Raw genomic sequence first — 14,441 nt, 5'->3', positions numbered from 1 at the left:
TCCTCCTCCTCCTCCTCCTCCTCCTCCTCCTCCTCCTCCTCCTCCTCTTCTTCTTCTTCTTCTTCTTCTTCTTCTTCTTCTTCTTCCTCTTCTTCTTCTTCTGCCTCACATTTCCCAGGTTGGCTTGAAGTTCATTGTGAAGCCTAGCAAGAAGCCCTTGAACTTCTGATCCTTTCCTAGTGCCCAGATTAAACTCATGTGCTGCCACTATCACATCCAGTTTATATGCAGCCAGGGGCTTGGGGCATGCTGGGAAAACATTCTATCAACTGTGCCATAGGCCCTATCCAAGACACAAAACATCTTTTATCTATATGAAATTATGAATCCATATAACTAACATGGGACAGCTATTAATAGACTTAAAATATATGAAAAATAAACACATGCATCTTAATCATCCTATTGATTTTTCTTTTACAAGAAAGTTTAAATATTTGTTATACCAATTAAAAAAAAACACAGTTTTATATTACTGGTGAGAGACTAAAAACTTGATACTTCTTTTTATTGCTGTTGGGTTTTGTTTGTTTGTTTGTTTGTTTTTAAGACAGGGTTTCTCTGTGTAGCCCTCGCTGTCCTGAAACTTGCTCTGAAGATCAGGCTGGCCTCAAACTCAGAGATGGCCTGCCTCTGCCTCCCTAGTGCTGGGATTTTCTTAACTGTACATCTACTACCCTTCCTTGTCATTGGAAGGAAAGGTACAATCTAGGCACAGACCACACTCTGTTTTTATATGATGACATTGCTACCATCCTGAATACCTGTGCCTTGCTTTTGTTTGTTTTTTTTTTGTTTTTTTTTTTTTGTTTTGTTTTAAATAACTAGAAAGAGCAACTTAAAGTTTGTTTAAAAAAAACAATTATGGGTTCATAACATAATCCCAAGAATAAAAAATTGTTCAGCAGGTAACTTTCTGCTCTCCTGCTTTGGCTAGCTGTCCTGTTCACCTTGCAGGTGAGCACCGGGGAAAAGAAGAGTGTTGCCTTACAAGTCATTCTGTACATGGGTAAAAAATTAGGGATCCAAATTTATAGAGTTCAACAATATTTGCACATTTATTTCATTATCTTTTAAGGACAACCATGTGGAAAGCAAAATTATACATATGAAGGCCAAAAAAAAAAAAAAAAACCAACAAAAACCAAAACCAACTGAACAACAACCAAAAGCAAACAACACCAACAAACACTGAAAAGAGTAAAACTAAGTCCGGACATGACAGAGATGATGGCAGATGGCATAAATATTTCAAAAACCCTCCACAAATAAATCAGCATTATTTAACAGGATGAAACAAAATAGGGAAAAAGAAGCAGTTGCAGATATAAGTCACAGGGAGAATTATTCATTTCTTACTTGCACAAGTATCTTGGAGGGTTTGACAGGTCTTTCACCATAAAGCACTGGCCTCCATTTACACAGAAAGTTTTCTCATCCTCAACACATTTTACAAGATGGCTGGTTCCAGTTGTGGATGTAGATGTGGCTGGAAAGGAAAAAAAAAAAAGAAGAGGAGAGTTTGACACTCTGTTTTGTAAAGAGAACCACCACTGTGATCAAATACAATTCCTTCTCTAGCAAAGCTCAAATGTGATGGTATCCGATCACATCAATGATAGAAATGTAATAGTAATAACTGATAAAATCATTCATTTTGGCACCTGTATAGTATGTGTATGTTCAGTTTTTGCATTTTAAACAACTGACAACAAAGTGTCCGGTGGCCAACATTCTTTTGAAGAAATGGAGATAGTCTGTTATCTCTAGAAATGTACAATCAGCTATAGGACTCATCTATTTGGAACCAGGAACACAGAAGCAAGCCATACTTTGGGATTTGGTAACCTGAATGTCTTATGGAAGAAAAGCTGAAAAGGAATGACCACTGAGCACACACATTAATTGAAACCAAGTACCTAGTTCTGAGGCTCAAGGACACTTAGCATCAGGGCCTCTCCTTTTTTACATGGCAATGAACACTGGGACAGGGCTTCATGTCAGTAAATGCTCACCACTGATATCAATCAGAATAAGAAGCCTCAAGCCAGTCAAGATTCTGTCTACTTTTTCAGGAAGAAAATCGATTTTGAGATGAAATTTTTATCTTATCTACTGACTTATTCCTGTAGATGTTTAAATTCCTTATCTCTTATCACTTCTAGTTTATTACTTGCATGGCTCAGTGTTCTTCTGTACATCAACTTGACCCACTATGTACTGTTTCCCCGTTTTATTCTACTCTGATTTTTTTTCATTTCTTTTCAAAGTACATTTTTGTCATATTTTTTAAACCAATTTTTCTACTCTTTTATTTTCATTCTTCCTAGTCAACATCTTGATTATTCAGGTTCTGATTTCTCATAGCCTTCCTTGTTTCCTGTCCTCCTGTCTATGGCACCACAGCTTTTAGAAGGAAGAGTGAAGGAGAGGCAAACTGCTTGAACTTCAAGAAGTGATCTCATTCAAATCCCTTTTTGAAGCCTTTGGTTCCAGCTCTCCTAAATGTCTCATTCTAAAAACAGGGCTGATGTCAACCACAGACAATTTTTACGCAGAGTATGCTCACTATAGATAAAGTATCAGTGGACGAGGAAAGAAGATGCACAATTTTCTTATTTAATAACCAGAATCATGAAAAACTTGACAAAGGGGCTAGACCCAGCTCCATGATGTAACCTCTGCTAGGATTTTGTGATGTATAGAAAGTTTACCCAGGGACTTCCGCAAAGTAGGCACTGAGCTACATCATTTCTGGCCTAAGGCCACTTTTACTTACTTCAGTAAAAGACCTTTTTAAAATGTCACTAAAGGAATCCTTTAGAAATCTACAAACCAAACCAAAGCTTGGTGACTACCTGCCTACTGTCAGCTACGTTAGCAGAACCCTTATCACAATGAGAAGAATGTAATTTACATCATTTGGTTCATAAAGTCATAGCATAGATAACATTTCTATACACCACACGGCACATGCTTTTAGCCAAACAATATGTCTTCCCATGAAAAACTGCTTATATAGGTATATTAATCCTTAATTTGTGGCAACTGCTTTTAGTTGATGAGGAATAAGGCTGCCTTAGCTGTGAAAGGTTTTGTCTTAAGACTTTCAATTGCTGACAGCTTTCCACTTGCTAACTCATTTGGCTGGGTGTCCTTCCTATCCCTATTCAGGGAGGAGGGTATGTAGCACCTGCAGTGAGTTATCACTGCACTTTGCTGTTGAAAGGTGCCGATCCATGAGCAGTTCCCAGTGGTGTCTGCATAATATGGTGGTAAGGACGTCTTTTGCCCAACTTGAGTAGCCCATTTGGAAGTCTCTTTCATAATAAATCCTATGGCATTTTACTGACACCTAAACCAACATCCTCAGCAAATGGATACCTTTGTACCTAACTTACAAGTGAACAATAAAAATAGATCATGATATAAGCCAAAGTCAGATATGTCAACCTTATTCCATGGACTTGCTGACCTTGTGGGATTATCAAAATCACTAAGATTAATAAATGCACATTAAAACAAAAAATAGCTCTTTGCTTCCTTCTTAAAGATATTTCTCTCTGAAGTGATTATTCTTTTATAATGCCTCAAAGTACCTAGCCCTGACTCATTTTACTGGGGGGTGGATCTTAGATCATTACATTGACAGTAGTAGTGAGACATTTGATATAAGCTAATTCCTGGAAAGAGGTAGCAGCTTTCATACACAGTCATGACTGTTGGGCTTAGCATTTTTTCAACAGCAGCATTAAAAACCCCATGAATTGTAAAGCAGCAAGTTAAGTCCCAGGTGATTCTTGGTGTGAACCCATTGGGTACAGCTGCTCTGAAACAACAGCCAGACTCAAGAGTGAGCTGTAATTTTCAGAGGAACCTGCCAGAAAGACGGTGTTATGCTCACCCTGTGGAGTTTTGGGCCAGCTTTTCTTTTCTTCTTGGGTGAATACAGTATGCGAGTCTATACATTTCATAGTGATAGCCTGGTCCTTTGGCTTCTACACAGACATTGCTAGGTCATATTCCATTTGTTAATGATGCCAAAAAAAAAAAAACCCCAATAAAGCTACAGAACAGGTCTCACACACCAAGTCACATGGACACCCTTGTTTTGGAGGGAGCTGCAAGAAGGAATTAGGGACTGCAGGGAAAATACATTTCACCACACAAAGGGTGTTCTGCACTGATCCCACCCGGTGTGGGCTGATTATGCCCATCCACCTCTGCTTTGTAAGCAGTCAGCCATAATGCAGGTGCCATCTTTTACTTAGTGTTATGAATGGCAAGAACAAAACTAGCTAGGCTAGCCTTGGCACACCTATAATTAGAGCCAAAGGGCATATGAAATGATAAGAATAAGACTTCAAGACCAGCTTGAATTACAGAATGAGACCGCTGGAACAATAAAACATGGACAAACAGGACTTGATTGTTCTTGTGTTGACTGTGTCTATGAATGCACTAAAGCAAAAGTGCTTTCCACGGCAAGTTAGCAAATAACATTCAAGGAGAAAAAGCACCAATAAGGGAGTAACTTACTGTCAGAGAATGCATCTGTTATGACACTATAAGTCAGCGATACTGATCATTGCCAAAGAAGCTGGATATTTCCCTGCCCCATAAAGGATCTGAAAATCAAAGTCCACTATTTAGGGGCTAGGAAAGTCCTTAGCTGTATGATAAGATTCCCTTGATTCCTTTCTCTTTGCATACTGCCCACCTTTCTTTTCTCTATCTGTCCTTTCAAACTTCATTGCCTGCCCATTACAGGTAATGGTCATAACTAAAGTTGACTATGGCCAATGTTTCTTTAAAGGAAGCTATTTAGGTAAGCTACAGAGCAATGACCACTGCTGCTCTTAATGTGGGAAGCACCAAACCCAGGCCACAACTGTGCCAATGACTAGCAGTCTCCTATCCAGGGGACTGTTCAGTTCAATTCAGCCACAAAACTGTGGTGCTAGGGGCTGTTACGAAGTTGGCTGCAAGATTGTTTTCTGTGGTAGTCCTGCACTCAGATGATGCCACGAGGCCAACACTGGCACATGAACACTGGACAAAGAAAAGCAAAACATAACTGCTGTCCACACTAGAATCTCATTGTTTCTTAGGGGATGTGATCGGAGAGGGCCTGGTTTGCAACTAAAGTTACCAAATAACTGTAAGGCACTCAATAAACACAGACAGCCTGCTCTATTATAACTGCTTGCCAAGAATTCATAAACCATCACTTTGGTTAAGTAATTAAAGTGATGAATGGGTTAAGAGAAATATCTGAGAGTCTTTTAAATATGATTTTGTTCTACATTCAGCATCTACACAATTCCGTCATTTTCTGACTGAAGTTCCACATTACAAAAACTAAAACATACTTACACTATTACAAATTAGTGTAATCATTAAACCTATCAACTATGTTAAGTCAGGGTCTCATTGCATTGCCTGGGCAGATGCAGGCCTTAGGATCCTTCTGCCTCAACCTTCTGAGTAGCTGGGGTTTTATAGGTGACTGTCACGGCCCTGAGCTTTACAGTAGTATAATGCTCATCTGATATGAAACACAAGAATAAAAACCACATTTGTAACTTAGTTTCTAGGCATTCCACTATTGCCTACTTTTGTAAATACACTGGCTCAACATCTTGAATAACAACTTGGTATTTTCTACTCATTACTAAGAATTTCTTCTTGGAAGCACACACGTTTTTCTCCAGAGTAGCTCAAGCTAAAACAAAAGTAATTCTGGGCAGATGGTTCCCTTTCCTTGATTTTAAACACTGTTTTACTCATTAGTAAAGCAGACATACAGCTGCAATAGACTAAGACATGGCACAAACACACACCTCTGGTATGATGCCAGGCCGTGTTCCATGGACACTTAGCAGGAATTAGAAGTAGTACCGGTATACACCTGAGAGGAATCAGACTGTCCTTCCTGAAGGACTGTGTTCAATACACTTTCTACTCATTTACTTGTGGAAAATTGGGTAAACATAAGGTTTTCTCAATGAACTATTTAAACTTAAAATAACAACAACAATAATAATAATAATAATAATAAACCCAAACATTCTCAGCATTCCTATATGAAGCAGCCATACTACGAAATCAAAGTTTTTAACCTTACCTGTATTTTCAATGCTTATATATTTAGAAATCTGCATGCTGTCTTGCTCGTCCATAGTCTGTTGGGTTTTGTTGTTGTTATTTAAGCCAACCCCCTCCCCTCAAATGATTATCCTTGTCTAGAATAGGATAGGGTTTCTCTCCTGGAAGCACTCCACACTGCTGGAAATTGCTTCGGTGACTCTTGAGGGTGAAGCACTTTGGAGCAGAAGCCAAGCAGGAAAAGCTCTGCTACCCTCCCCACGCGGCTTCTCTCCACAGTAAGGGATGAATGTTGGAAGCAATCATTAGCTCTCCACAGGAAAAGCCAGAGCCACACCGGAACCACAGAAGCACAGTTATTCTGGGTTGGCATTTTTTTTTTCCTGCATAGTAATTCAACCCCTTGCTGAATAGCTTATAGGTACTTGCAAAAGGGGAAACAAACAAACAAACAAAAAATGCCTGGAGGAGATAAGAGACACTCTTCTGAATCTTGGAGATCAGCAGAAACCATAGTGTGCCTGAAAGGAACACCTACTCTTAAGACTTCCCCCTTAAACTGATGCCAGGTAGGACTGGATTGGCTCCCTATGAAAAATAACTATGGGCATGGCAAAGAGGCGAGTATAGCTTTGCTGTTGTAACTCTGTCCATCTAGTAACCCAAAGATGCTCCCCTTTTTCTTGGAAGACTTGTTACATCCTCCAAGACATTTCTGTCACTGAGACATTGTCTAATAAGTTGTAGAATAACATTATTAGACTGTCTAATGAGAGGTCATGGAAAAACAGCAACTTGCAGAGTTGAAAGATACTATTTTCAGCAATCATATTAACATACATAAGTAATAGTCATAACTAAAGTTGCTACAGCTAAAAATTAAAAAAAAACTGTACAACTGTATGCACAAACAAAACACATATACATTATGACCTGCTCGCTCTTATATTGACCATGTATATGAGTTCTTCTTCACTGAATGTTGCTATTAAACACACACACACACACACACACACACACACACACACAAGAAAGAACAGGAGTAAGCATTGTTCACTAGTACAGTCTTTGCCTAGAGTGTGCAAAGCCCTATGTTCTAGCACCAGCTCTGAAAAAGACAAGAGAGGCCCATACAGGAGAAAAGAAAAGAAACAATGAGAAGAGAAAAGAGTAAAGAAAGGGAGAGAGAGAGAAGACAAAGAGAGAGGGAGACAGAAAAAGGAGAGGGGGAGAGAGGAAAAGAGGGAGGGAGGGAGCATGGAGGAGAGGACAGAGAGGTCAATAGGATCAGTAAAGCAAACTTCATGGGACCATGGGAACCTTGGAACCAGAATTTTTAATTTTAATAGCACACTAGGTTATCTGGACTCAAGGCTTACTTAGTAAACTGGGGCAAGAGTTTGTGGACATCCTACCAAATGGAAATTTATCTAAAGAAGTTGACACAAAAGTCCAATGGAGATTAACTAGCTTAGAGCCTGGACATATGTTTGTGTCCCACGTAAACTCATATCAAATGGAAGGACCAGAAAGGACCCTAGTATATCTTATAACATCCTGTATATTAAAAGAGGATATAAGCCATCTCAAGAGTAGATGTCTTAATAAAATACCCGAGTTAAGAATTCAAATGTGTGTTGTATGAAAGGAGAGAAGGTTAGCACTCCCCTTGACAAGGATGGAAGAGGCCCACGGGTAAGGCATTACCACACCTATTTCGTGGCATCTAACCACTGTATTTAGATAAACAAGAAAGGGGATACCAGGTAAGATGATCAATCCTCATTTAGAAAGACAAATGGGAGGTGCATGGGACATAGGAGAAAACAAGTAACTGGATAGGAGCCAACTGCAGAGGGCCCCTGAAAGACTCTACCTAGCAGTGTATCAAAGCAGATACTAAGACTCATAACCAAACCTTCGGCAGAGTGCAGGGAATCATATGAAAGAAGGGGGAGTTTGTATGATGTGGAAAGGATAGGAGCTCCACAAGGACCAAATATAACTGGGCACAGGGGTCTTTTCTGAGACTGACACTCCACCAAGGACCATGTATGGATATAACCTAGAACCTCTGCTTGGATGAAACCTGTGGTAGCTCAGTAACCAATTGGTTTCCCATAGTAAGGGGAACAGGGACTATTTCTGACAAGAACTCAATGGCAGGCTCTTTGACCTCCCCACCCCCCATGGGAGGAGCAGTCCTGCTAGGCCACAGAGGAGGACTTTGCAGCCAGCCCTGAAGATACCTGTTAAAACAGTATCAGATGAAAGGGGAGGAGGTCCTCCCCAATCAGTGGACTTGGAAAAGGGCAGGGAAGAGATGAGGGAGGGAGGGAGGGTTTGGGAGGGAATGAGGGAATGGGATACAGCTGGGATACAGAGTTAATAAAAGGTAACTACTACTAATAATAATAAAATAAAATAAAATAAAATAAAATAAAATTGTATATCTAAAAAAAAACAAGACAAAAAAAAAAAGAATTCAAATGTACACAGAGGCAGGCTTCTCAAAGTCATCCAAATGTATGAACAACAGTCTGTTTTGTTTCAGTGAACCTACATTAGGGCTGAAAGAGGGTATTAAGACCATTTTTTAACTACTTCTTTCCATTACAAGCCCCAAGAAGCCCCTAATATTATTTCTTTCTTTCCAGCAGAATAAGAAGTAACCTTTGTATGTCTTCCCTCATAAAACAAAGTTCTGTTTTTTTTTTTTTTTTCTTGTTGTTGTTATTGGAAGACCAAGGTCATCTGTAGCTAAACAGAAAACCCATTTTAAGTTCCCAGACATTGCTAAGAAAATTACTTGGTCTTATTAGACAGTGTTATCCTTAGAAAAATAAGATTATCAGCAAGGTTATTTTCACATATACAAGTTGCTATTTTTCCCTGACAGCACATTTAATTCACAATAGTCTAATCATGCTATTTTACAGCTTACACAACAGTTCACAGTGGCACAAATGTCTTAGAGGATGTCACAGCTGTTCCTAAGTAACAGAGAGTATCTTTGGATAACTAGCTAGGTGGAGTGAAAACAGGAAATGTACACTATCCTCTTTGTAAAGTCAATAGGTTTTTATTGTCGTTGTTTTGTTTGTTTGTTTGCTTGTTTCGGTTAGGAAGCTAATTCCAGGAACAAAGTTCTGCTATATATTTTCAAGAAACCACTGACATTTTATGAGTATAAGCTTTCTATAGCTAGAGGTCCAGGCTCCCTCTTGATCTTTTTCCCATTAATGTATATTCTGAAGGCTTAGACTAACTGCCTACAAAGCAAATATCAGCAGCCCATCTGGCTGCCTTACCTTGGTCTATTTCTAGAGATCACACATTAAATGTTGATGGTACACAGGCTTTACTCTGCATTTTCTACCATGATCAATGTGTTTGGGAGAAGGTCACGCCATTGTAGGGAATATTATCCTGCCATTGTTGAGGCTAGACAAACATTTCACCAGTGACAGAATAAATCAAAACAAAAGAACTTAACCGCCAACAATGATCAAGTATTCAGTTATTCAACCAGAGCTAGAATTACCATGCGACATTTAATGACATCAGTTAATTTATTCATCCTCTAAAATGTGTTTGGAAACAAAAGCAGATGAAAGGTCAAAAGAGAGAAACTGTGAGGTCGGTTCATCTTTATATTCAACACACTTAAGCAAAGATGGTGGCATATCAAAAAATAAAGCGGTGTAGTCATTTTAATAGATACTGAGTCAGCATTTAATGAAGAAAGTTAATTTCTGTGAAACTATCAACATTCTCCTCCTCCTATAACTCTTGGAAGGAGGATATTTCCATAATTGGGAAGAACAAGAGAGATAGATCATGGCTATCAGTATTAATAGCTAATATTTGTGTAAGAATCCTAATCAATGCAATAGGCAGGAATAAAAAAAAATCCCAATAGAGCTTTAGAAAATTAGAATGAAAAGCTATCATTTGACAACATGTACATTTGAAAATTAATCTTAGGAAAACTCTGTGAAAGAAAGGAATATTCAGTGTAGTCAAAAACAATAAATTATGCCATTTATCTAGGAATCTAATGACCTATGCAAAGGAAGAGGGTAAGATATGAAGAGTAGCTAGACACTGTTTTATAGATAAGAGAACACATCTGTGGAGGTGGGGAGGTTGTGTCATGTTTAATGAACACAGTTTAACTTAAGTAGCACATGGATTACAATACAGAGATGAGGGTAAGGAAGTGACAAAACAACCAATATCCATATCCAAGACACCCTGACACTCCTGGCTAGAATTAATGTTCAGCATGTAGATCATAGGAAAACTTTGATTGAAAAACGTGATTAATAAAATTGATCATCTATCCTTTAAACTTTGAAGGAGGAGAAAATAGAGATTAGCTGACCAGTGAGTGATGAAACCATTCCAAAGGTCCGAGTGTGAAAGAGCTCAAGTGGACAAGATAATGATTAGGAAGAACACAAGTCAGAAGAGAAATACTACTATGACTCTGCATTTATTTAGTCCGGTGTTGGGAATATAACCCAAATACCTTATGCATAACTTTTGTATTTATGTATGCTAAAATTAGTAGCTAAATACCAGAGCTCATTCATATTTTGACCTTGCATTCCTCCTGTTGCTAAGGCATTTAAATGCCTACCATATTTTCTCCTTACTTTTTATACATCAATGAAATGTTTTCCATGGTAGTAAATAAAGGTACTTGGACTTTTCTCAATATGTCATATCCACTGGTAAAATGCAAATGTCTGTTACTGCCAGTCCATTGGTAGAAAAGAATAGATGGGACTGGGCTGGAAGGTGGGGTTGTAGCTCCGTGGTAGAGTATATGTAGAGCATGCACGAGGCTCTGTGGTCCATCCCCACATGTATGCATGCACACCAACCCCCCAACATAAGATAGTATCATAGTTGCCCTGAAGCCATTCATTACATACTTGACTAAGACAGTAATATTGCAAAGACAGAAAATTACTTTTGATGAGTATTTTAAATAATCTCACAATAGTCATTGTAGGCAAGAATCCTGAAAAATACTTATTAGAATACTTGCCCTTACAGCACAATGTGGGCCTCTCTAAAACACTGAATTATACATTACTATAAGGCAGCTAGTCAAACAATGGCAATTCCATACTTGTGTGATAGCCGTGGACATAAATGGCCAATTTATGTTGCCATGGGCATGTTTTCTTCAAGAAGGTCAAAGGTTGCTGTGTACGAAGGAATAGAGCAGTAATGGTGTGTCCTACTCTGTCACACTTGGCCAACTTCAGGCTATCCATTTCATTGTAATTCCCAGGAGCTCCTCATTCCTAGGTTTTCTATCAGAGCAGGGAAATATCTTAGTCTGTAACAGGCTATTAGATGTGTATCTACAATATTCAGGCTCCTGGTATAAAAATTATATAACTCAATAACACAGAAACCAAACCTTGTCATGACTGTGTCAACATTTCATGTATGACCATCCTGAATAGGTGGTTTCAAGGAAAAAAAACATGCTTTTGAATGTTTCACTTCAAGCAAACTATTTCCCCTTTGCCCTGCCTTCCCTAACCCAACACACACAACTCAGCAAAGGACTTAGTTCATAATAGGTCTTATTTCTCTAAAGATAAAAGGTCAGAGACAGAGCAGTACCAAAGTCATGTTATAGGTAATGCTAGCGTTGAATGCATCATGTCAAAAAAATTATCCATAAAACATAGGCCATGGCTGTGAGACTGTGTACAAACAAATGTAGATGTTGCATATGTTCTAATTTTTTTGGGGAGCTCCCCCTCGAAGCTGACAGCCACCTTTTTTCGCACTGCTGGCACTAAGCTCTGTTGAGTAGAGGAGAAGCCAGTGACTGCACAGGGGTTTCAGTTGATGTCTGTAGTCTTAAGCTCCGAGGGAGAAATCTATATAAACAAACTGTTTTCCTAATTCTTACACTATTCTTGAAAAACTTTATCTCGTGCATTTAGCATCTTACCCTCGTCAACCAGCTGCTAGAAACTATCCAGGTTAACATGGAACTGAAACAGGCCACGGTGAACTACATTCTTAAAGGCTGACAGAAGTCAGGCCTGTCTCAGTTTGCCTGGCTACATCTCTGCTGTGCCAGAAAAAGGGGGTGTAACAGTGAATATATTGGCCTCTGGTTAATTTTTTTTTCCTGGTAGAACTCACTCCATTTACTTGGGCTAATAAACGACTTCCAATTCCCAAAGCTCTAGTAACTCTAAGTGGCTGAGATTGTCTCTTTGTTTTAGGACATAAACCATCCTGGGGGGTGGGGCACACAGATGCCACCTTTGTTCTTCTCATCCATTTCTAAAGGGCTTCATGGCCTAACACTGATCAGGAAGGATGTGATGAGCAGAGATCATGACTGCCCAGTGCACTAAGGGAAGTGTGCCCTGCACAACCACCCGAATTCAAAGGAGCCAGAATAAATCCTGGGCTGTTCATTTCCCAACTCATCCCTTATTTTCTGAACAGTTTTAGAAAAGTCAAGTGTGCTTAGACCAAATTGTCCATTTATTCAGAAGCACTACAAAAGTCTTTACAATAACAACAAATAATGTATCATCTAGTAAAATCTTTATTTCTAGTTCAGTTTATATAGGCATGGAAAAACCTGTTGTGTCCAGTGTTTTGCTTGGTGGGGGTGCAGACTCCAGACTACAGTACCTAGTGACCACATATATACCAAGACAACTTGAGAGCAATGTATACTACAAAGCCCTTTAAGGAAGAGCACAGGCTACACGCAGGTTGTAGTGTTGTTTCTAAGCAAAACAGAAAGTCTTACCAGGAAAATAAGATGCTCAATATGAAATTAGACCTATGATTCTATTCTGACTTCTATGTGACATCTCCATTAAGAATCTTTACTTCTCTCAGGTGGTGGTGGCACACGCCTTTAATCCAAACACTCAGGAGGAAGAGGCGGGTGGATCTCTGGGTTGGAGGCCAGCCTGAGTTCTACAGAACAAGATCCAGGACAGTCAGGGCTATAACGAGAATCTCTGTCTTGGAAAAAATAAAAATAATCCTTAGTTCTAGAAGAAGAAGGAAAAGGAAAAGAAGAGAAAGTTAGAAAGTTAGAAAGAGAGAAAGAAAGAAAGAAAGAAAGAAAGAAAGAAAGAAAGAAAGAAAGAAAGAAAGAAAGAAAGGAAAAGAAAGAAAAGAAAAAAGGAAGCAGCACTTTTGTTCAAAGAGCTGGAGATTTCTATTCATTTCATTTCTCTTTGGTGTCGGATATTCAACCAGAGGAAGTCTGTCATAGGTAGGAGAACCATTAGCTTATATGTTAAGGACTGATGCTACAGACCAGATACTTCAGTGACCACAACTGTTTGTCGATGTCTGAAGACTCAGAGAGATTTATCCACTGTTCTATTGGAGCTTCACAGTCCCAAGAATTAATGTGATTAAGGAGGATCGAAGATACAAGAGAGGTGTTAGAAGAACTCACAGAAATCCTTTCTTTCTCTTTCAAACCATTTCCTATTAGAAAAGGTCATCAGACTCTATCAAATGTGTATGTGGGCTTGTAGTGCAAGTTTGGAGAAACTAATTCCCTATTTGTTAGTACTCTTCATATGTGAATCACTGTGTGTATGCAAGTGTGTTTGTGTGTGCAAGTGTGTGTGTATGTGTGTGTGTGTGTGTGTGTGCATGCACCTGAGTGTGGCTTTTCTTTAAATATTCAAACTAGTCTCCTACCTTGTGCCTGAAATTAATTAATTTTTGTAAAAGAAATGACAAGGACTGGTGTGTTCATTGACACAAGCTTCCTTATCCTTTACCAAATCTCATCATCCCCAGAATAGTTTATTTTCTACAAGCAGGAAAACAACCAAGACATCTAGAAATTTTGAAGGTTTTTTCTGAACTTTCTATTTGTTTAGTTCTAGTCAAATGATATTAAATCATCATTAACCCAAAATAATTTTTAACTAGATAAACATAGCATGTTCACAGCAATGGCTATAGAGCATATGGCCACACACATTTTAAAATTTTCTTATGTATAAGAGAGAGGTAAAAAAGAAGAATTGCTATGATGCTGGCTAATGAGGAGGCAGGGAAAATACAGAAGAATGGTGGCTGTGTGAAAAGTTGGCACTTACAGCACACAGGCAGCAAACATTGAGTTCAAATCAGAATGTATTCAGACTCTCAGCTGCTTCAGGTCTAAGGCTAGACACACACGGCAGAGACATGTAAGGTAAGAAGGGTTTTTTGATACCCAGAGGTAACTATTTCCTTTAGCTTGTTCCCTCTTGTGAAAAGAATACACAGCCTGCTGAGGGCTGCTGGATGAGAGCTGC

General features: G+C 38.9%; 1 protein-coding gene and 1 pseudogene across 7 annotated transcripts in view; one reads left to right on the top strand and one right to left on the bottom strand.

Moving 5' to 3' along the window:
- Window positions 1-14,441, bottom strand: part of Nrg1 (neuregulin 1) — a 192,368-nt gene that overhangs the window by 30,546 nt on the left and 147,381 nt on the right. For all 7 annotated transcript variants that reach the window (XM_055593338.1, XM_055593337.1, XM_055593340.1 and 4 more), the window contains one exon: window positions 1,360-1,489. In XM_055593338.1, the coding sequence (XP_055449313.1) occupies window positions 1,360-1,489 (130 nt within the window). The remainder of the gene's footprint in view (window positions 1-1,359; window positions 1,490-14,441) is intronic.
- LOC129666424 (U6atac minor spliceosomal RNA) lies at window positions 7,743-7,850 on the top strand (annotated as a pseudogene).

Source organism: Psammomys obesus, unplaced genomic scaffold (genome assembly GCF_907164565.1).
Source record: "Psammomys obesus unplaced genomic scaffold, mPsaObe1.curated_primary_1811, whole genome shotgun sequence".
NCBI classification, from domain to species: domain Eukaryota; kingdom Metazoa; phylum Chordata; class Mammalia; order Rodentia; family Muridae; genus Psammomys; species Psammomys obesus.
This window is presented reverse-complemented; position numbering and strand designations above follow the sequence as displayed.